The sequence below is a fragment of the Culex pipiens genome, chromosome 2, assembly GCF_016801865.2.
Source record: "Culex pipiens pallens isolate TS chromosome 2, TS_CPP_V2, whole genome shotgun sequence".
NCBI classification, from domain to species: Eukaryota; Metazoa; Arthropoda; class Insecta; order Diptera; family Culicidae; genus Culex; species Culex pipiens.
Window position 1 is genome coordinate 172,851,727 of NC_068938.1, and position 22,248 is coordinate 172,873,974.

Sequence of the window (22,248 nt, forward strand, 5' to 3'; positions counted from 1 at the left end):
TAAAAATTGATGTAAGTGCCACAAACGGCAAAGGGATTTCAGGTCAGAACGCGTTTGACACACGTACGAGCTCGACTACCGTAAACATTTTCAATTATAACTCGGGGCTCCAGCAACCAAATTCAACCAAACTTCAGGACAATGTACAGAATGGTCAACCAAACAAAACGTTTTTATTAATGTTTACATTGCATGCTCTCGGTTATATTTACTTAAAGCTAAGAACAAGATTGTCCGTTCGACGCAGTGGTGAACGCAGAACGCTGTGCCAGTTCGATTTTTCCATCAGCTGTCAGTCGAACAATCTGCAGGGGTTGCTTTGTTCAATGGTCGATGACTGGCAGGCTATGATGACAGGCGCAGAATTTTGCGTTTGCGTTCAGGCCTGACGGACAATCTTGTTCTTACCTTTAGCTTCAAAAGTGTTTTGTAGATCTGAACAAAACCTATTGCTTTTAAAAGATTGCAAAATTGTTTTGTTATTCCAGAGAAATCGACAAATTAGAAAAACGTAACGCTAACGATTCTCTGTATTTAAAGCATATTTAATAGCCCGGGTAAAAATTAAATAAAAGTTGCCCGAAAAAGAACCTACTAAAATTGAGCCTCCAGCCCAAATTTCAGCCGGTTTGCTTGAAAACTGGTTTGCCGATAGCTGGGTGGAATTTAACCCGTAAAAAGTTATTTTTTCACATATGTCACTTTTTGAGGCAAATTCGCCAAAAACGCGATTATAACCAACATCAGTGGCGTAACGGCCAGATCTAGGGTCAGATTTTTGTGCAACTGTTGGTACTAGTCCGCAATTTAAACGATAAATTCCTGAAAAAACACGTGAATTGTGTTGCTGATGGCAAATTCTATCATATTCTTGTAGATTCCATCCCAATATTGGCTGAAAATTCATAACGAAAAAAGTGATTTTTCTGTTTACCTTTTTTTGCTTTTTTTCTTTTGGTCGACAAAACAGTGTGCCCGTACACTCAGAATCGGTATTATACATTTTCCAGTTTGCTTTTACACATTTGCATGGGACTTTTGAGTTCAACCAGGATAATACACTTCGTGTAACAATAATAATATGTGTAATACTGATTGTCAGTGTTTGTTTTCTGAACTTCCAAGATGGCGTCTTCTGCGCTACCCCCTGGTTGGTACATTGATTTTTGAACTTCCTGCAGGCCTTCGATGTTTGGCCAAATCGCCCCCAGCAAATTCAAATGGCGTCTCGGGCGTCAGCTAGAAAACCGAAACGAAGTTGACTTTATAGCTGTCGGCTACCATTGCTAGTACCAACCACTAGTGTCTTCCTTTTTAACTACAAGGACTTCTAGAAAACAGCTGCGATAAAACCTGCAGACTTTTACAAGCGGCGTTTACGTCACTTCACAGATAATTATTTTTCCCGCACCCCAGACGAAATGTTTTCACCTTTTCATCTTGACGCTTCAAAACGTCAGTCTGGAAAAAGAGAAAAGAAATCAAACGAAAAAAAAATCTCGCTCGAGTGTGTGGCGCTTTCGAAGTTCGGTTTTGCAGGGGGAAAAATACATATTTTTGGTGTAAAATCGCTTTCAAAAGTGTAAAATCTGTGTTTTCGTAAAGTGCTGAACTCGCTGCGTTCGATTCCGGACCAAATCCGGTCAAATTCGGTGGCGAGCGGTTGCTTTTCAGGCGGAGAAGGTTTGATTTTACCTGGGGTGTTGTTTTTCGACCTGTGACAGATTGCTGCCTGGCCTGCTCCAGCGAAGCAGAAAGTGAAGAGAGGAAAAAAAGAACGAGTGTTTGCTTGAATTCCTCCGCGGAAAAAAAAGAGTGTGTGTGTTGGTCGGGATCTGTGTCACCGCGAAAACTGGCCAAGCTGGAACGGAACAAACGAAACGACGCCGAGTGTTCCGACGACCCCGCGCCGCGCCCCGCCGCACCTCCCGGAACCGGTTCCGGTGGCCAGACCGATTCCGGAACCCCGGTGGACGTGTCCGAGCCGAAGAAGAAAATGAACGGACTAAGCTTCAGCGAGCTGTGCTGTCTGTTCTGCTGTCCGCCCTGCCCGGGCCGGATCGCGTCCAAGTTGGCCTTTCTGCCGCCGGAGCCGAGCTACGACCTGAAGGCGGAGGATGAGGCGGCCGGCAGTGGGGGCAAGTTTGCGCTCACGCTGCTGGACCGGGCCGACTGGCAGTACGGGGACCGGGAGAAGGAGTGCTTCGAGGCGTTCTACTCGCGGTCCTCGCGGGGGAACCGGATCGCCTGTCTGTTTGTCAAGTGCAGCACCAACGCGAGGTGAGTAATGCGACTTCCGTTCTCGATAAGGATTGATGGCCGCGCGGAGGTCAGTGGTCACATGAAGCTGCGACGGTCCGTCGTGGTTGGCAAACTATTCGCAGTTGTCCAATGAGACATCTGATTATCTGTTTATGTCATTAGCGAGTTGCTCTAATCGATAGATTAAACAGAGCAAATCTAATGTGCACCATCGCGAATATTTATGATTCGCGTGACTGGCCTGTTGGCGGGGACGGAAATGTCCACCTCTTAATCAAAGTATTTGGAGATTCTTCTAAGGATTTTTCTACAATCAAAGCGATTGAGTTATGAATCAGAACTTCCGCAAATCGTTATCAGCATCGTAAGCAAACCACAAACATGCAAACTGTGTGTCTTTGATTGCAGTGTTGACTTAACTGGTCAAAATTGAATGTGTTTTTGCGATAACGAATTTGGTCATTCTTAAGTGGTCACTTATAAACTAAAATAGAGCGAATATCTGACATTTTATTAGTTTTCTGAGCATAAATCAAAACACAAAAGCAATTATAAATCGGAGCATTTGTTACGGTATGTCCACGCCTCCCTCATTCCCTGTTGATTCTGTGAAGTGTGTCCCATTCATACGTGTTAACAAACGTTTTTGTCCGACTTGCAACAAGATGGCACGATCAGACTATTGCAAAACTCTCCAACCACCTCCAACGCGTAGTGCGAATAAAACATTCAGCCGATCTTCACGCAGATTTGTCCAAAAGCTTCAAAATCTCTCCCCTGCGCCAAAACCATGTCACAGCCCCTAACGAGCGATAATGAAAGCAATCAGCCCTGTAATGTACTGGCTGGTACCGTACCGAACACTGTAAATAATCGGTAACAACAAACTAAACATCGCCTCAGCTGATGATGATCGGTGAACCAACTCTGATCGCGCTAAATGATTATCCTGCGCTGTACGAGCGCCGTTTGGAAAACTTGTACCTTGAAGTCTAGTACCAGTACATCGCTTTGTCGTGTCCATGAGTCATTAGCATTTAGAGTTGGGTACTTGTGTGAACCAGGACTCTCGAGAGGTGATTTGCGTTATCAGCTTATAGGTTAGATGTTTACGGAAGTGATCGATTTGTTGGGCTATAATGGAAAGCTAATTATATAGTTCTGCAAAATTTGTGTTCGAACATTTCAGTAAAGGTAGTTGCTATCAACGGCCTTTCAAAAAATGCACTCTTCTTGACACGAATTTCAAAAGTAAAAGTTGATAAGAGTTGTTACTTTTGATAAGCAGATGAAAGAAGGTTCCGCCAATCGGCACCGTTCGCCGTCAAGGTTCTGTTTGGCTTTTAACTTATCAGTAAAGTATTGACATTTCACGCACTCAGATATTGCACTATACTTGAACAGCGACTGAAGAATCTTCATCACAGGAGACTCGCTTCTCTCTTGCGTGAACTATCGGTAATCTGCCAGAGAAGAACATCGCTGCTTTGTGATTGTAGCTAAATCCGTCACATTCTAGTCCAGAAACTTGTTTCCATTACGAAACCCACCATTCGTTCTTGTGGCTAAATCTAAGGTTTTTGCCCCCCGGTTCACGTTACCCATTTAGAATATCCCCCGCGCGCGCGGTGGTCATGTACAAAAAAGGTCAAAAGATTACTCGTTACGATAGGGGAGGGTGTACTGTTCCACCTGATGATCCAGCGTTCCACTGCCCCAGCCAGGTCTGGTAGAGACCACATCTATTAGGGGAGCCCCCCGCACACACACACATATGGACCAGCGATGTCTCTGCTAGGGAAAATTACCTCTCCCTCCTTTTTCCCCCCCTTCCCCTCCTTTTGGGCAAACATATTTTTTTATGGAAAGTTCACTCAAGTACCCTGGCATAATTCTACACTGCTGCTGCTTCTGCTGCCACACACTCGGATGGTCTACTGAGCTGGTAAGGGACCATCCATAAACCACGTGGACACTTTTTTGAGAATATGTTACCCCCCCCCCCCCTCGTGGACAATTGTCCATACAAAAAAAAACTTTTTTGTATGGATCGTGGACAATCGCCATACCCCCCCCCCCCCCCTTCCTAAAGTGTCCACGTGGTTTATGGATGGTCCCTAAGAGGTGTTATCCAGTGAACAGCTTGTGTTTTTTTTTGTCAGAGGATTTTTATTTCGAGGTACTTCTCTGTTTGTCTACACCACCTAAAACCGGGACGCTCCAATTTTCCGCCACCCATTCCCTTTTCACATTTTTTGTATTATAAGGGAATAGGGGAGACTAGGGGTAAGGAAGCATATTCAATTATTTTCGAATGCTGTGTGTGCCTTAAATTTGCTGGCCGACTTGGATTGTGTTGATACAGCTTAATTGTTACACAGAGAGACCGTGCCCAGAAATTTTAACAATTAAAATTGTTGATTTTACTTTCGTAAATTTTAACAAAAACGTACTTGTTACTGCCAATATTCCGCTAAAATAACTAAAATTTAGTATTAATTTAATAACCTGTTTGTTGAAAATGCTAGAGGCAAAAAGCTAACAGATTTCCCGAACTCGAATGAACGTGCTCGACTGTTAGCTTTGGTTTTAGGAAAATCAAAAATTTTGTTGGTTGAATATAATTAACATTTGGTTGAATATTTAAAAGATGAACTTGGGTTTGTTTACGTCTGTCATTTGAAGTGAGGATTCGAACGAGAGTGGTCGATTTGTTGAGTTTGTGTTGTTAATTATGAAGTGAGAGGATGTGAAAGGTGACAATTACACTATTTAGCTAATGTTGAAGTGGCACATCAAAGTGTTGCAACTGGGGAGGTGGAACTCTGGTGAGTAGGTTTGTTGATGATTTCTTTGCAGGTGATAAACTATGAAGAGCAAGAGGACAACCTTCGCCATGAGGACCTCCAATGCGAGTGAGTTGAACACGTTAGAAGAATGTTTGATGGAACGAGAGGGCAAAAGAAGGAAAATGTGGGCCGACTCTTCACGGATAGAGCAGCCCGAGCAAATTTAACAAAATGTTGGTTAATCCAAGTAAGTATGGGTTTATTTTTGCACAATAATCTATCTAATGTGATTCTTATTAAAAAACTGAATAATTAAAAAGCTTCGTGCTTACGACGGATAAAATCTTAATGAATCATTATTTTTTTCAGAATCATCAATTATAAAATACATAGAAATGCCATGTGTACGCAACATAAACAACATAAAAAATAGAGATGAAGTAAAATATAAAAAAAAATATCTAAAATATATAAAAGTAGATAATTATTATCTTGAAAGTTTTGTTGCAATATGACTGCTCAATAAACTGGTAAGTAAAACTCAAAATATTTTTTTCAGGAATCGGAGTACGTTGTATAAATTGAATCAAATGCAATGAAAGTTTGTTGCCAAAAGTAATTGTTAAATAATGCAACCTTGGTAAGTAGCATTATTGATATTTCTTCTTTCCTCAATATAATTTCATTTATTTACGTTCCTTTTTTCAGTTTATAGCCGAAATTAAGAATTTTGTATTAAATTACTAATACATGTCACATGTCTATTTGCAGCAAAATTCTGTGTCCAACCACAAGAAAAATAACTAAACCTGAGACCATTGTAGATGATGATGACTTATCGGATGATTTCACAGTGATGGTAAGTGGATACAACACTTAATTTTATACAACATAATAAAAATATAAGCTTAAAACTTGGTGAAAATTTTGCTCGATTTCTATTTTTCAGGAATTCATGTTAAATTAAACATCTTTTTTTAATATGTTTAACAAAATTTGTAATATGCTTTTTCATTATTTTTAGTTTAATGCAACGTATTTTTTAAAAACATTAATCAAACTTTACATGTTTTATAACAACAGTTAAAAAAAAAGTTTTGTTTTGATGCTTTTTAACAGTAACTTAACAACTTCATGCAAAAAAAAAAAACAAATTAGTACAAAACTTTGAATTTTTAGGCAGAATAAATGCGAAAATAAAAACACTCAGCATTAATTTGTGAGGCATTATTACAAAATTTACTGCAAATTCAATAAAAATATTGCTAACAACAGCTAATTATTGACTACATGTACGAATATTTTTCTGTATTCAAGTAAGACAATAGTTAAAATATAGCTAGAAATTCGGCCCAGCCTATATTGTTAGATAATTAAAGAAAATATATTTCAACACTTACATAAATTATGTCTAATTAAGAAATGTTTTGTTATAAAATACTAATAATTTGCTGCATGCAAAAATATTTCGGTTAACAAAACGAAAAAAAATGGATGAAAAATAGTTGAAAAACATTTCCCAGCCAGTTTTTAACAGATTATTCCACAATATTTCAGCTGAAAACATGAATTTTTTAGTTAATTTTCTGAAAAAAATATTCTAGCAGTCGACTGCTAGAATTTTTTTCGGCCATTTAACCAACAAAAATGGCAATTCCAAGTATTTTTTTAGTTAATTTTAATGACCGGTGGTCAGCAATTTCGGGTTAACAAAATCAACAATCGATTGTTGAAAAAAAGCTGTGTAAAAAATTAACCCATACTTTTAGTTAAATTAACCAAGATTTTCTTAGATTTGCCCCGGCCAGTCTCTCCGTGTAGTGTTTAATATTTCCTACATGAACTAATCTCACCAAGTTCGTAAAGCAGAGCAATTCTCCAAAAGGGGCCATCGATAAACCCAAAAAAAATATTAGCCTCCAAAAATGACAATTTTATATTAAAAATAATTATCAAAATCCAAAAACCTACAAAAATAAAAAAAAACGATATTTTGACATTAACAATACAAACTTAAATTAACGCTCTACAACCCAACTATCGATCTAAAAATTCGCCAAAAATCATTTTTTCAACCAATCATTGATCTTTAAGCATTGGAAAAAAGAACTCTTAAAATTTAAGAAAACTATAAGGTTGGAAGTGTGACTTGTTCCTGGAGTCAACTTTGGCTGTGGTTTTCACTAAAATTTTCTATATTTGAGGTAAAAAAAGTATGCAGTATTTTTTGTAGTGTCCCAGACTATGCCTCTAAGCTTTTTTACAATTTAAATGATAAAAGTATCGCCCTATAGTAGAAAATGTGAAAACAAGCAAAAAATTTAAAAAAGTGGCCGTAAAAACATGAAAAAACTAGATAAGTTAATGGTAATGATAGGAGGTGGTAGAGTAAGGCAAATACAATCAAAAACAAACATAAATCAAACAAGATAAATGCAAATTAAATCACTAAAATGAAACAAGAAAAACATAAAAAAGAGAAGTAGGGTATTTTAACCATTAGTGGACACTCTAGTAGAGCCGACGCGCATTTTTCACAATGTTTCAATAAATATTTTAAGCACTTTTTCATAACCCCTCTGTACAAAACTATGAAATCTGAAGTCTTTTGAACAATTTTGACTATTTGTTTCATCAGTAATTTGTTTTTGAGCAGAACAATTGCCATTTGAAAAGTAACGTTTTTTTGCCTGTTATGGAACCCCTTTTTTATTATTTTTATACCAAATTTAACCGATATTCTGTGTTTTGATGCATGGTGGAGGTCTTATGATAGATATAATGAATAAATGATGGATTTTCCATCATAAACAAATATGTTTTGTTAACAAATTTGGCTTAAAACAACAAAAAACCTAACAGACATTTAAACAAATTTATTTCCGAAAAAGATCAAAGGAAACGTTATAAACGTAAATTACATAAATAGTTTACCGAAACAAAACAATATATTTGTTTATAGCTGCTGATAAAACTACGCATGCATGCATGTTTTTTTTTCAAAAGATGTTTTGTTATTGATTTATTATTATAAAATATAATTTCAAACTTTGATTATGAAGCTTCAGTTAAGAACAATCAACTATAGTTTTTTATTAATTATAAATTCTTACAGCTTCAGCATTGTTGATACTTTTAACATGAAAACAGCTATATTTATACTGATAATTGAAAAATATGCAATTAGGTTGATTACAACAAGCATTTATTGTATGTTAAAGAGATACTTTTGCTTAAATATACAGTTTTCTTCATTTTTGAAGGTTAAGGGGTCCACTTTTGGAAAAGTAAGGATTTTCGTTGTCCAATATTGGACCCCCCTAATTTTTGCTTGAAAATGAGCAGCTCTTTGCAGGCCAAGGGTGCATGATACTGATGATACTCGTCGGTTGACAACACCCAGGCGAGGAACATCCCGGAAGGAGCCCAACTACATCCGTAGTGCTGTTTGGACAAAACAGCATGGCTCTGGTTCCTTGCAAGTGTCCTATTTTCTTACCTCCACGTTGGCTTGGTTTAGTCATCATGATGACAAGGTGTAACCTAGCTGGTGGCCTGTGGAAACGACTCGTAAACCTTTGACCAGCGAGGGTCAGAGTAGAGGCGGCTAAAAGAAAGGGGCGCGTCAATGTGGGAAAGGGAAGTAATTTGTGATTGTAGACGGTATTGTTTTGATTCGCAGTATGTTGAGTCAACTGCTGTGGATGTACCTGAAACATCGCACAACGGGGTTTCTCTTCTCTTCATTCTCAGCTACCACCTATCTTCTGTTTATTTTGTTTCACTGATTTGCTAACGCGGCTTCTGTTTACTATCCTCCATTTGATTTCGATTTTACTTATTTGATTCTCTTATTTCTCAACGCTTTTTCACTCTATTTTACCAATTGATGCTGCTGTAACAAACTGTCTTCTCTCCCTTAATTTGGCAGCGATGTCAATGTTGTGCCTTTCTTTATTTATCTATTTGAATAATTTCTCATCTTCCCTGTAAGTTGCCCTCAATAAATCTAAGCTTGTTTGTTACCTCTATTTATTAACTATTGTTAATTTCTTTATCTACTTCAAAAATTACTATCTTTCTTTTACTATTGATTCTTCAAATAGTATATTTCTTTCATTGTCCATTGATTTCAATCTTCACCCTTTTCTTCAAACAAATGAGGTTCGAGCCCTTACGCAAATTTTGAAATGATTAAAGAATTAACACAAATATTACTATTGTACTTTTGAAAAACTTGTATAAAATGCTTAGGACCAAAAATTGTAACAAAACACCGCGACAAAAGAAATAGCAACATATAAACACGACTCAACAATAGGGAAGATTTCAGCAGAAAACAATACACAGTAAATAACAATTAGTTTTTGAATTCATACTGAAAATAAAACAGTTTTTGCTTTAATGAAAGTTGATAGGCACACTATAGATGGTTAGGCGCTTATACTTACATCAAACCCTACGTAATGTACCACCCCCGGCCGAGTTAAAATGCGTAACCGGAAAAGAAGGTGTGCATGCCTGGCACGAACACTCAAAGCGTGTTCTAGCGTGCTGCTCGTACTGACTCAGAGCAAGGGTGAGATGTAGGTGTAAGGGCAGTGCGTGTTCGTCGGGAACCTAGTGCATAAGATCGGTCAAGGCCCGTTCTTACACTGAAAATTGCGAATTGTGAAATTGCGAAAATGAGCAGCTCTTCGCTTCGCTAGTTAATTAAACTTACATCATTTCGACTTACTGAAGTTGAATAACCAGTCAAAAAATGATTGGATAGTTAATTCAATCATAAAATAGAAATACAGTTTTGTTGTGAAAATGCTAGTGGCCATGGCTACTTTCACAAGTCGAACTCAAAACACTTATTTTGGCAAAAAGGACAATTCAATGTCAGTCAACATTGTTTTAAATTATGCTGAACATGCCAAATAAAAGATTTGCAGACAAAAACACGCTTGAAATTGGGATTTTATTGATTTTTTCACCAAAAACCCTTCAGAGGGTCGACTAATGGATAACGTACCCCAAATGTTTTTCGTAGAACAAAAGTTGCTCAAAATGACCTCCTGAACATAGGAAAATTTGCGAAAAAAATTGGGCAGTAGAGGGTTAACTCTAAATTCCCTGAATTTGACCGGTTGATTGCCTGTTACAATTCTGTATAAATATTTCGAATATTCTAGCACCGCCGTCTTGGATTGCACATTCCCTGAGTACTTTCTAGAATTCTTACAGTCAGAATAATTCAAAATAATCTATTTGTAATCCGTTGCTAAATTTGGCATTTGTGTTACAATGAACAATGTTTTTTTCGTTGAAATGGCAATAATTACCCAAATTGTATGACACTTGTTCAATAATTAACGTAAAAAAAACGCTTATGCAGCAATTGTTCAACAAAAAAAGCGATATTTTACTTACTACTTGGGTATAAATCCTTTTATGGTGGGTTTTCCATTCAGCCGCCATATTAAACGCCATTTTGAATATCTGGGAATCGGGAAAATCGACAGGCTAATCCGGATTTAGTCTAGGTACATCAAAAACTGGCCTGTTAAACAATTTGCTTCTTGCATCGCTATTTTCAAGTTTTGTGTCTTAACTAAAAAAAAGCAACAGCGATATTTACAAAAAAAATGCAAATAGTTTATGTCGCCCTCTTTTAAAATCGGCCCGAAAAATCAGGGGGGCAAAAAAAAATGATTTCAGAAAACTTCAAAATTTTAATGGAAATAGACATGCAGTGGTGACAATAAAAAAAATCGACATCAGAGATACCCTCTGACATCAACGATGAAAAGCGACCCCTTAGCCTTAACCGATTTGGCTCAAAATTGGCATAGTTACTTGTTTTTGCCTAAAGAATCGATCCAGGGGGTATCTCTTGCGATTTTACGAAATTTTCAATTTTTCTTGTCACCCTAACGTGCAGTCAGCTGAAAACAATTTGAAATGCATTTTTCTGCGTTAAAAATCATTTTTAATATTTTTCAGATTGCTTGAAAACATTTGAATTTATTTGGAAAATCCAACGTACGGTATGTACCACGAAAAGTTTTTTTTTGCGCAGAAAAAAAATGATTTCCTCAGTACTTAGATATTTTTAAAACTAATGATGCATCAACTGGACAGGCGTTTAATGCATTTTAAAACACTTTTTTAATTCGTTTATTCAAATGTTGAAAACATTGCTTATAATTTCTATTTTGAGTCGAGGGACATAAACTTCAAAAAATATTTGCAACGGCTTAGTGTTTCATATTAATCATAAAGAGCATTTTTTGTAACATTTAGAAGAATTTTATTAAAACTAGCATTCAAAATCATAAATTGAAGTTTAATTTTGCATTGAGCAATTCTCTACCAAAACCGGAAATGGATTTTATTTGTATTTTTTATTTGACTCAAACTTTGTGGGGGCCTTCCCTATGACCAAATAAGCTATTTTGCGTCCTTGGTTCACCCATACAAGTCTCCATACAATTTTGGCAGCTGTCCATACAAAAATGGTAGGTAAATATTCAAACAGCTGTAACTTTTGAGTGAATTTTCAGATCAATTTGGTGTCTTCGGCAAAGTTGTAGGTATTGTTGAGGACTTTTGAGAAAAAAAATAGGTACATGGAAAACAAATTTGAGGATTTTTTTATCAACTTTTTTTTCACTAAAACTCAATTTCCAAAAATACGTATTTTTTGATTTTCGAGATTTTTCGATATGTTTTAGGGGACAAAAATCCGCAACTTTTGAGCTATAGAGAAACATGGTCAAAAATCTGCCGCCGAGTTATGAATTTTTGAAAAAATAGTGATTTTTGGAAAAAATCGAAGTCAAGGGGGTAAAAAATAAAAAAATATAAAAATTTAAATAACAAGCCATGCATTTTACACTAGTTCAGTTGTTTTGCAATCATTAGTTTTCAAAAATTCTAAGATCTGACAAAAACCAAAAATGTATCGAAAAAAAAAGATTTTGCATCGAAAATAAGCATAAGCATAAGCATAAGCATAGGTGCCCACCCGCAGTTGCTACTCCGTTATTGACCAGGACCTCCAGAAGTTACATCCACGAGCCATGGAAGATGAGTGGGTGCTATCTTTCCTCGCTTCGCAACTTCTCAAAGGCCCCTATCGTGCTGATCAATACCAGCGCCGGCCGCGACCAGTGGTAGAGTCACGGGGAAGTGGATGGGAATGTTAGTCCGATACTTGAGTGATAGAGACCGCCCAATCGACTGCTTCTCCGACAAAGTATCACATGAGTTTTGAGGGGGTTAGTAGATGGGTATGAGGTCAGGATTCACGAGTGGCAGTGATGTGACCATGAGCATTTTGTTTATCGGTTGAAAATTTTAAATCTTGGGCAGCCGGCTGCGGAAAGATAGATAATTGATCATTTAAAAAGTTTTTTTTATCGAACGCGTGCCAGCCGAGCAGTAGTGCTATGGGCTGGACTTATCAGTATATTTTTACAATTTAGATAACGCGAGCAAATTTCAAAAATAGTAAATAAATGACGCTTTACTCTTCATAAAATCGATCGATGCCAGTTGGAATAAATTTTTACGATCATTTACGATGAAAATTATCGCGAAAAGAACAGGACTGCGCGTCCCCTGAAGCACTGCACTTATGATGTCCAATAAGTTATAATAACCAATCACCCCATGCACAAAAACAGCGACATAAAAGAAATGAAAATGAGCATGCAAAAACAAGACAGCGCGTCCGCGTGGTCAGCGCACTAATCAAAAAGATGTTGCATCGAAAATTTTCAAAAAATCATAAGATTTTTTAATAAACCCAAACATGGTAAAAATGATTTTAAACGCAGAAGAATGTATTTTAATTTGATTTCAGATGGTTGCACTTGAATTGCAATTTTGAAGTTTATTGCAAACATATTTTTTTTTGCCCCCTGATTTTTCGGGCCAATTTTGAAGGGGGGGTGACAAAAACTTTTAAAAATATTTGTACCAGCCTAATGGTCCGATTTTCAATGTTAATACATGAAACATTCGTGAAATTTTTCGATCTTTTCGAAAAAAATATTTTGAAAACTTTTAAATCAAGACTAGCATTTTAAATGGGCGTAATATTCAATATTTGGCCCTTTTAAAATGTTAGTCTTGATTTAAAAATTACCAAAATATTTTTTTTTAAAAGATCGAAAAATTTCACGAATGTTTCATATATTAACATTGAAAATCGGACCATTAATTGCTGAGATATCGTCATTAGAAAAAGGTGGGTTGTTTTGGTGAGATTAAGAAAACTTCAATTTTCGTGTTTCTTTTTCTTAAAGCGGCTCTATCTCAGCAACCCGAGGTCCAATCTTCAATGTCTCTTTGACAATTTTATAGCAAATTTTCTGAACTTTTCAAAAAAAATATTTTTAGAAATGGTCACTCATGGTCACTATTTTTAAAAATTGAAAAACTGCAAATATTTCGCTAAAATCAAACTTTCGGTGGCTATATCTTGAAAACGGAGCCCTTTATCTAAAAATCTGTACTTTTCGATTGCAAATTCAATTTTGCATTAAAAAGCAATGTCAAACTTGTTTTTGCATAAAACTTCGATTTTTTCCAAAAATCACTATTTTTTCAAAAATTCATAACTCGGCGGCAGATTTTTGACCATGTTTCTCTATGGCTCAAAAGTTGCGGATTTTTGTCCCCTAAAAAAAAATCTCGAAAATCATAAAATACGTATTTTGGGAAATTGAGTTTTAGTGAAAAAAAGTTGATAAAAAAATCTCCAAATTTTTTTTTCCGTGTGCCTATTTTTTTCTCAAAAGTCCTCAACAATACCTACAACTTTGCCGAAGACACCAAATTGATCAGAAAATTCACTCAAAAGTTACAGCTGTTTGAATATTTACATACCATTTTTGTATGGACAGCAGCCAAAATTGTATGGAGACTTGTATGGGTGAACCAAGGACGCAAAATAGCTTATTTGGTCATAGGGAAGGCCCCCACAAAGTTTGAGTCAAATAAAAAAATACAAAAAATAAAAATGGTCGAAATCGGCCGATTTCGTAGAGAGTTGCTCATTGAAAAAAAAAAAAGACTGATAAGATTCTAACAAATGCTACATTTCGTGAGAGACAACGCGAGCAAAACTTTCTTTTGAAAAATAAATATCTGCATTGACGAAATTGCTTGATTCAGAAGGCAAAATGTTCGTTTGTCAATTTTGAAACAACTGAAGATTTTTTTTTTTCAAAAAACTCACTCGGAGAGCAGAGTTCTTCACTTAAAATCAAAGTAAACAAATTTTACGATGTTGTCCCGTCACGCTACATTTTTATATTTTAAACTTTGTGTTTTTTTATGTTTTTGTTTTGTTTTTATGAGTGAATCTTGGTGGAAATTCAAGATTCATAAAATAATCGGCAATACACATTTTTTTTAATTTTCGAGTTTTTTTTTCAAATTTTGTCCAGACTTGATTATTGGATGGTATGTATGGGACTTCGGATAACTGAAAAAAAATCGTGTATTTTTATTTTGTTACTTAAAACATCAAATTTGCATTCTGTGATCTTAAAAAAAGCGAAAATGCATTGTTTTCCGCCTTTTTGGCTGCCATCTTGAATTCAAAAACATTAAATCATGTTAGAGTAGTTTAGAGGGTGAGCTCGATAATCAAAAATAAGACAACAAAAAACTTTTTTTTTGTGATCCGATTTTCCGAAACAACTAAATCCACCTGTGTGGTTGGTCAAACAAAAGATCGGGAAATAATTTAATTCAAGTGTTCATAACTTGGTACTGGGTTGCTAGAACTTCAATATTTTGGACTCATTTGGAAGGTCTTTCGACAACCTATCTTATCCTATTCCTATGATTGATCCGGACGTAATTTCCGTACAGATTAGTGCGAATCGACTTCAAAAAAGTAAGACAGGGTTGCCAGATTTTCGAACATCGAAACAGTCGAAAATTACTTTACATTTTTTTATAAAACTGTGACCTTATTTTAAATAAATTTTAAATCATTTTTTTCGCAATTTAAATATATTCAATGAAGGAAAAGCATCCTTATTATTTGAAAATCTGAGAAAATTTCTTATATTTTCCTTTTCAAACTTTGTTAATTAGACAGCTGGTTGCTGAGATTCAGCTTCTTGAAGTTGTAAGATCGTGAATAATGAGTTTTTGTGAGTGTCACCTAATAAGATTAAATTTTCCAACTGATGATGTTGTTTTTGTCAACGATTAATTCGATTTTCAACTTTAGTAAATGAAACTTATATGAAGTTGTTTACATTTTTTCATGGAAAACATTTGCATTTAAATTCATGCATTTTAAATTGTCCGTAATAACATTTTTTTTCAATTTTTAGGTTTTTACATTTTGAAATTTTATATTTTTTTGCCTTCGATTTTTTTTTCAATTTTTGAATTTCTAAATTCAATCGTTAAGTAAATATTTAAAGAACATAATGTTTGACGACTTGGTCTCCCTGTCCTAAGCTAAGAGTTTATTGAATTCTACAAGCCCAGGAATTTGTTTTTTTTTTGCAATTCCTTCGTGAAACTACTTACTTTTCCTGTCAATCTGGGACAACAGCCTACTTTTCTCTACCAAAAGTAACAGAATCGAATCGTAACCCTTTTCAAAACAAATGCTGAAAAGTTCTACTTTTCAGCACTTGTTTTCAAAAGTAATACTTTCCAATTGCTTTATTTTTTTTATTGGAACGATTCATTCATGGACACTTGGCTTATAACTCTGTTCAAAGGGTGTTTTTTTTTGGAATAGCAAAACTTGTTTTATGGAACTCGCTGAAAAACTTGTTTTTTTTTTCATCCCTCGTCGTATTTATCTTTTTGCAACTTTTTGCATAAACTACTATTTTTCAATTGCCTTAGAAACCAGAATTTGACGATATGGCAACCCTGGCATGAGACATTCAATACCAAAGACCACAAAATCCGAGGAACCACCTGTTCAATGTTCCCCAATCTCCCCTAAACACGCGTGTCTCTAAAGATTGCCGCTCGTCCAAAATCTTCCCCAGCTCATTTCCATTGAATTCTGGGTAATTCCTTACCCTCGTGTTTGTCCCACCAGCGCCAACGCCACTTGAAATCACTGTGCTGACTTTTTTTTTCTCTCCTCTTCCCCTTTCCCCCACACACAGATTCACCCTGCTCTTCTCCCACGGCAACGCGGTCGATCTGGGCCAGATGACGAGCTTCTTCATCGGGCTGGGCCAGCGGATAAACTGCAACATCTTCAGCTACGACTACTCGGGCTACGGCATGAGCACGGGGAAGCCGACGGAGAAGAATCTGTACGCGGACATTGATGCCGCGTGGCACGCGCTGAGGACGCGATATGGGATTAGCCCGGAGAATATCATTTTGTACGGCCAGAGCATCGGGACGGTGCCGACGGTGGACCTGGCCAGCCGGTACGAGGTGGGCGCAGTGATCCTGCACTCGCCGCTCATGTCCGGCATGCGGGTGGCCTTCCCGGCGACGAAGCGCACCTGGTTCTTTGATGCGTTTCCGAGGTAAGACTTGAATACCTTGTATGAGAACGATTTTTTGACGATCTTTTCCGTTTCAACAGCATCGACAAGGTTCCCAAAGTGACTTCGCCGGTGCTGGTGATACACGGCACCGAGGACGAGGTGATTGACTTTTCCCACGGCATGACCATCTACGAGAAGTGCCCGCGGGCGGTCGAGCCGCTGTGGGTGGAGGGCGCCGGCCACAACGACGTCGAGATGTACAGCCAGTATCTGGAGCGACTGAAGCAGTTTGTGTCGGTGGAGCTGGTCAACTGACAAAAACTGAACAAGGGGGGTGGCGGTGGAAGCGGTGGTAGTAGAGGTGGGGGAAGTGGGGATGGAGAGGGCAGTAAGGAGGGAGGACGGAAGAAGCGTAGTGGTGCGGCGGCGGCGGATAGTGAGCAGAGACGGAGTGGCGGAGATGGGAGCGCGGCCGGGCATAGCGATATTCCCGAGGAGGATGATGAAGATCTGAACACGGGTAGGTTGGCGTTTGGTTTGAGTTATGATCATTTCCATTTTTTACTCCGTTATACCTTTCAGACGACGAGATCCTGAACGCCTCGATCACGATCAGCTCCAACTCGACGACGAACGTGTCCATGACGACGGCGGCGACCGCGGCGGAGAAGCTTCTCTAGCAGCACGGGTCGGACGCGGGTAGCCAGGTGTTCAACATGGCTACCGCGTCGTCCTCCGCAGCCGGTCCACTGCCAGCGTCCCGGTCGCACGATGTCGTCGACTCCGGCAGCCGGCAGCCCAGCCACAGCAACTCGATCCGCAGCAACAGCACCAAAGCGACGGTGCACATCAACGGCGTGGCCGTGGATCACTTCCAGCAGAACTCGGACGTCGACGAGGACGTGGCGGCGTCGGCGCTGGGCGGCTCCTGCCAGAACAGCGACATCCGCGGCTTCATCTCGTACTCGAGCGACAGCAGTATGATCGAGCTGAACCTCAAGTTCCGCAAGTGCGCGTGCAACGAGAACATTATCAACATTTCCAAAGAGAACTTGCAGCAGCAGCAGAAAGAAGTAGAAGGTCAACATCGAACCACCACCACCACAGCCACTTCCTCGACGTTCAGCAAAGAAGGTAACAGTAAGAAATTACTACAGTTAAACAAAGACAATTTGAATAGTTTAGTGAGTAAACTGAACGATACGAATAGCTCATCCTCATCGTGTACAAAATGTAGATTGACGTTAGATATAAATAATATTTTAAATCAGATCGTTAGCGATAGACAAGTCAAGTGTGAGACAAAGCTGGTAGTCGATCAAGAAGCGGTTTCTGGGGCTGGGGCTGGAGCAGCAGTAGATTCGGACGACGGAGAAGACCCGTCCAACGGACGGACGCTCAAGGTGGTGGGCAGTCCCTCGAAGGCCGCCAGCTGGTCACCGTCGCCGTTGTCGACTTCCCCCTCGCCACGGGCGATCGCCGCCGAAGACCTGAACCGGCTGCAGCGACGTCACAGCGAAAACGTCGAGCGCCGCTCGATCGGAATCCAGCACGGTCTCAGACCATCCGTTCAGCGCAAGAAGCACCAGCTCCGCCGAGGAAAGACCCAAGCCGAGGAAATCATCATCATCTCGGACGAGTTCCGGCGCCAATCGCTGTCCGACCAGAAGGTCAGAATCTCCCGCGGCGCATCCAAAAAGGCCATCTCCAAATCGATGGAAAGCATCGAGGACAAAACACCACCCAACGGCAAAACCGTGGGCGTCCACCTCGAAGAAGACACGCTCACCGTCGTGCTAGACTCCGCCAAGTCCAAGTCCAAGTCCGTCGACGACATCTCGCTCGGCTCGAACCACAACGAGGAAGAGTTCGGTCCGTCCACCCCGCTGGCAACCTCCGCCGCCGCCACCAACAGCGTCGAGCTGGTCTTCATCTCGGACGAGTTTGTCCAGCGCAAGAGCAAAACCAGCTCCGACGTGATCGTCGTCGTTGACGCCAACCGCAGGAGCTCGAAGCGGCGCAAATCCGCGTCCGCCGCCCTCGCCCGAAACCAACTCGTCATCATCACCGACGAAGCCGACAAGAAGAAGCCCAAAGACGTCCGGATCGTGCGCAGCGCAAAAGATCCGCGCCGCAAGACGACCATCTCGAACTCGAACTCGTTCCTCACCTACGAGGAGCCCTTTTCGCCGGAGACGCTCGAGAGCAAGGACATTGGCACGATGTTTGCGGAGGCGAGCGAAGCGGCGGCGCTGGCCGCGGCCAAGTAGAACGTTGAATGCTCATTTGTTATGCCCGTTTAACCCTGCCCTCACTGCTACCACCTAATTGCTAGGGAGAAATGTGGCGCAGTCGTGATTATTCTATTGCTTTCGGTGTTTTCGTTCTCTATTTTTGATTTTTTTAGATGTTTTATTGAGCGATTCTCTGGCGTTAATCGATTGGATTTGGTGTTTTTCGATCGGATTACTGCACTTTTTATCTTGGATTTCCTGGGAAACGACTCTCAGGTTTCGTAAATTTCTAAATAACAAATCGAGTTCTACAAATCTGAAAAATATAAAAATCATCTTAATTTTCAACTATTCTCTTTAAATTTCTCTGAAAATTATAAACAGAAAATCGCTGTCCAGGTCCATTTCGGGGTGAAATCATTGTTATCATTCATACCGAACTAACGTTTGAAACTATTGATTCATATTGCATACTACATTTCGGTATAAATTTTGATTATTTTCATTTAAAATCAATAAGCATTTAAATCTATTTTATAATTCAGGGGAGCCTCGCAGATTTTTAGTTCGAAGATTATCTTATTTCGATATAGGTATTCAATCTTGGTATAAAATTGGGTGATCTCTAAACTAATAAAGCCAGATTTGTACTAAATTTCAGTATAAATTTTATTGAGTTTCATTGAATACTCAAGAAACATTGATCTTTAACAAATCGATGCCTTTGTGATCTTTTGTTCTTACTAGATAGCACAGAGGCATCGAAATATCAAACACTTTTTGATTTTTATTTTCTTCCCCAAATCATCAAAAATAAGATAAAGAAAATATGTTTTCCCATGGCCTTCGGGTAATCAAGTCTGGACTTTATGCATTTTTTTTTGTAAAATTCATGCTGAACTCTAGTTTGAAAATGTTGGTCTAATTGTATAACGTTTTTCGGTATGTATTTTTACTCGGAACATGATTGATCTGCAACACTTCTAGAGTCTTTTTTTTAAATAAACTCTAGAATTATCAAAACTGTCCGACTGCCTCTCACATTTTCATAGAACGCTTGATCCCAGTTCGAAATGGAAATAATGTGTGTTTGGTGTTAATATTTCATTTTGGTATGATTTTTTAATTCATGCTGAACTCTACTATGAAGATAATGGATTTCTATGTTTAATATCAGTACGAACTGATTTTTATTTGGATCTCGAAGGCAATAATCTACAACTGCTTTAAACAACTCTTCGATTGCTATTTTTTTTTCTTTTGGGATCTTCTGATCATGATCATGTACCTACTTGACGTGGAATGGAAATGGAAATGTATGTTCAGGATTTATGCTTAATTTTGGTATAAATTTATTTGATGTTTTCTTAATTCATGCCGAACTCTGATATGAAGCTATTGGACCAACTTTATTACTATACTTCAGTATGATTCGTATTGATTTGTAGTGAGTGATTTACCTCAAGATTTTTTTTCAAAAACCGAAAATCAGTTTTAAAAATATATGTTATCCCAAAAAAGTTTAAAACAATTTAAATGCTGAATTCAGAACTTATGAAATCGAAATTTGCGTCATTTGGAGGACAGAAAATGGGAAAGAAAGCTCTCAAGAAAGTTCAGAACAAATAGAACTCAGTTTGGTATACAGTATTTCAGTTTCAATTCAATGTCAAATAGTGAACACAAAAAATGCAAAACAAATTTGTTAAGTGGAGTTTCAAAACATTGTAGTGCTTATTTCTGAATAATTGCTAGTTCTTTTCATATAATTAATGCCATTGAAAATATCTTTTTAAACTTTGGTCTCTCAACTAGACTAATATCGAGAGGAAGTAAAAAATAATAAAAAATCATGTCACGATATCAACTTTTCAGAAACTCATAAAACGTATTTTGGTTTCAGCTTGTGGCGGTCTTGTTTATCACAATTTCACCAATAACAATATATTGTTAAAAGAGTCCAACCATGCTTAATATTTTATCAGCATAGGAAAGTGCATTTCAAATCGTTTGCAATACATTTCAAGACTATTTCCAATGGAATTTTTGAAATCTCTTAAAAATAATTTCCCTTATTTTTTCGGACTAATTTTTAAGGGAGGAAAAACTAATTTGGAAATATTTTAAAGTTAATTTGATTTTTTTCCGGTTCGGTATGCATTTCTTTTGTATTTGGTTTCGTAAAATCATTCTGAACTCAAGCATTAAACTATTATCTTTAACTGAAAAATCTAAATAAAGAATAAAACAAATAATGTATTATTGTTTTATTGAGTTATTAAGCAGAAAATTCATAACGTTCGATCGATTAACGCTAGAGAATTACCCTTCTGTTAGTTGTTCCTCCTGATTCTATTGTACAAACGTTTGTTCAAATCTTGTTGTTTCGTTCCCCAACCACAACGTCCTGCTTTGATTGGCTTGTCAACCAATTGGTGTTTTCTTTCATCAAAGGTCAAATCTTCATCAGCGATTAAACGCAATTAAATAAACAATACAAAAATGTTTCACTAGATGTTACATTGCAGCAACCGTAGATTGATTTACACTCTTATGTACAGCACCAAATTAGCGCAAAACCTTATCCCCGAAACGATAATGGCTGAAATTATGAAACTGAAAATGTCTGACTGATGTAGTAAGCACAAACATATACCAGCAAAACTAACAGTAGAAGTTAACACACACACACACACACTCAAAGACACTCACACGATCATCATCACGAGAATCCGAGAGTAATCGCAAGCTACCTAGTTCCGATAATCTTACACCAATGTTGTTTTTCCACCTTCATTGCAGATCTGATCTGAATTCACCTTATTGCCGTCCCATTACTAGCAAAAAAAACAAAAACAAACAAAACTAAACAAAGCAAAATCAAAGTATAAATGTTGCAATTGTGTGTGTGTGGTTCAATCACACCAACACAAAGACACACACACACACACCCGTAGCGAAAACCCCTTCCGGAGATCAATCTTTGTCGATGTAGTCGCGTGTATTTGTATTGCCACAAACACACTCATACTAATTTATATATATACTAGCTACTAGGAATGCGTGAGCGTGTGACGTCGTGCGTGCGTGTGTAACCTTAATCCTTCCTGAATGAAAAACGAAAAAAAAGAGAAAAATGTGACAGATACTGTGAGCACAACATTAGATTCCCCCTACATATATTTTTGGATCTTGCAATATATTGTGTAGCTTAAAAATGGTGATTCCTGCATCAAACGTGAAAGACTTGAAGGCTTCCTAAACCTTTAGTGGAGACATGAAAAAAGAGTACGAACTGTGTAACATTCCTTCCCTTTCCTTCCATCTCTCTATTGTTCTGTACATCACTCTCTCCTCGGCACTCTGTGATCGAACCCCACACGAGCATACCCCTTTTCTGAGAAAGTTTTCCGTGTAGAATAGCTCTGCTCCCCTTTTGCATTTATATCACTGCGTGTCTGTATTTGTGTTCGTAAC

At 38.1% G+C, this 22,248-nt stretch overlaps 2 protein-coding genes across 2 annotated transcripts; both read left to right on the forward strand.

The window, feature by feature from the left end:
* The first annotated feature begins 1,477 nt into the window (after nt 1-1,477).
* Nucleotides 1,478-16,852, forward strand: LOC120421850 (alpha/beta hydrolase domain-containing protein 17B-like). Its single transcript, XM_039585138.2, has 3 exons — nt 1,478-2,280; nt 16,202-16,576; nt 16,636-16,852. The coding sequence occupies exons 1-3, from the start codon at nt 1,997-1,999 to the stop codon at nt 16,850-16,852; spliced, it is 876 nt and encodes a 291-aa protein (XP_039441072.1). The 5' UTR covers nt 1,478-1,996.
* Nucleotides 16,853-17,253: 401 nt separating this feature from the next.
* LOC120421849 (uncharacterized) lies at nt 17,254-22,149 on the forward strand. Its single transcript, XM_052707319.1, has one exon. The coding sequence runs from the start codon at nt 17,254-17,256 to the stop codon at nt 18,805-18,807; it is 1,554 nt and encodes a 517-aa protein (XP_052563279.1). The 3' UTR covers nt 18,808-22,149.
* Nucleotides 22,150-22,248: the final 99 nt, after the last annotated feature.

Excerpts from the sequence above, each read along its gene's own strand:
- LOC120421850 (XM_039585138.2), top strand. The coding sequence starts at position 1,997 with ATGAACGGACTAAGCTTCAGCGAGCTGTGCTGTCTGTTCTGCTGTCCG. Across the intron at positions 2,281-16,201 it reads AAGTGCAGCACCAACGCGAG|ATTCACCCTGCTCTTCTCCC; the intron begins GTGAGTAATGCG and ends CCCCACACACAG. Across the intron at positions 16,577-16,635 it reads TTCTTTGATGCGTTTCCGAG|CATCGACAAGGTTCCCAAAG; the intron begins GTAAGACTTGAA and ends CCGTTTCAACAG.
- LOC120421849 (XM_052707319.1), top strand. The coding sequence starts at position 17,254 with ATGGCTACCGCGTCGTCCTCCGCAGCCGGTCCACTGCCAGCGTCCCGG.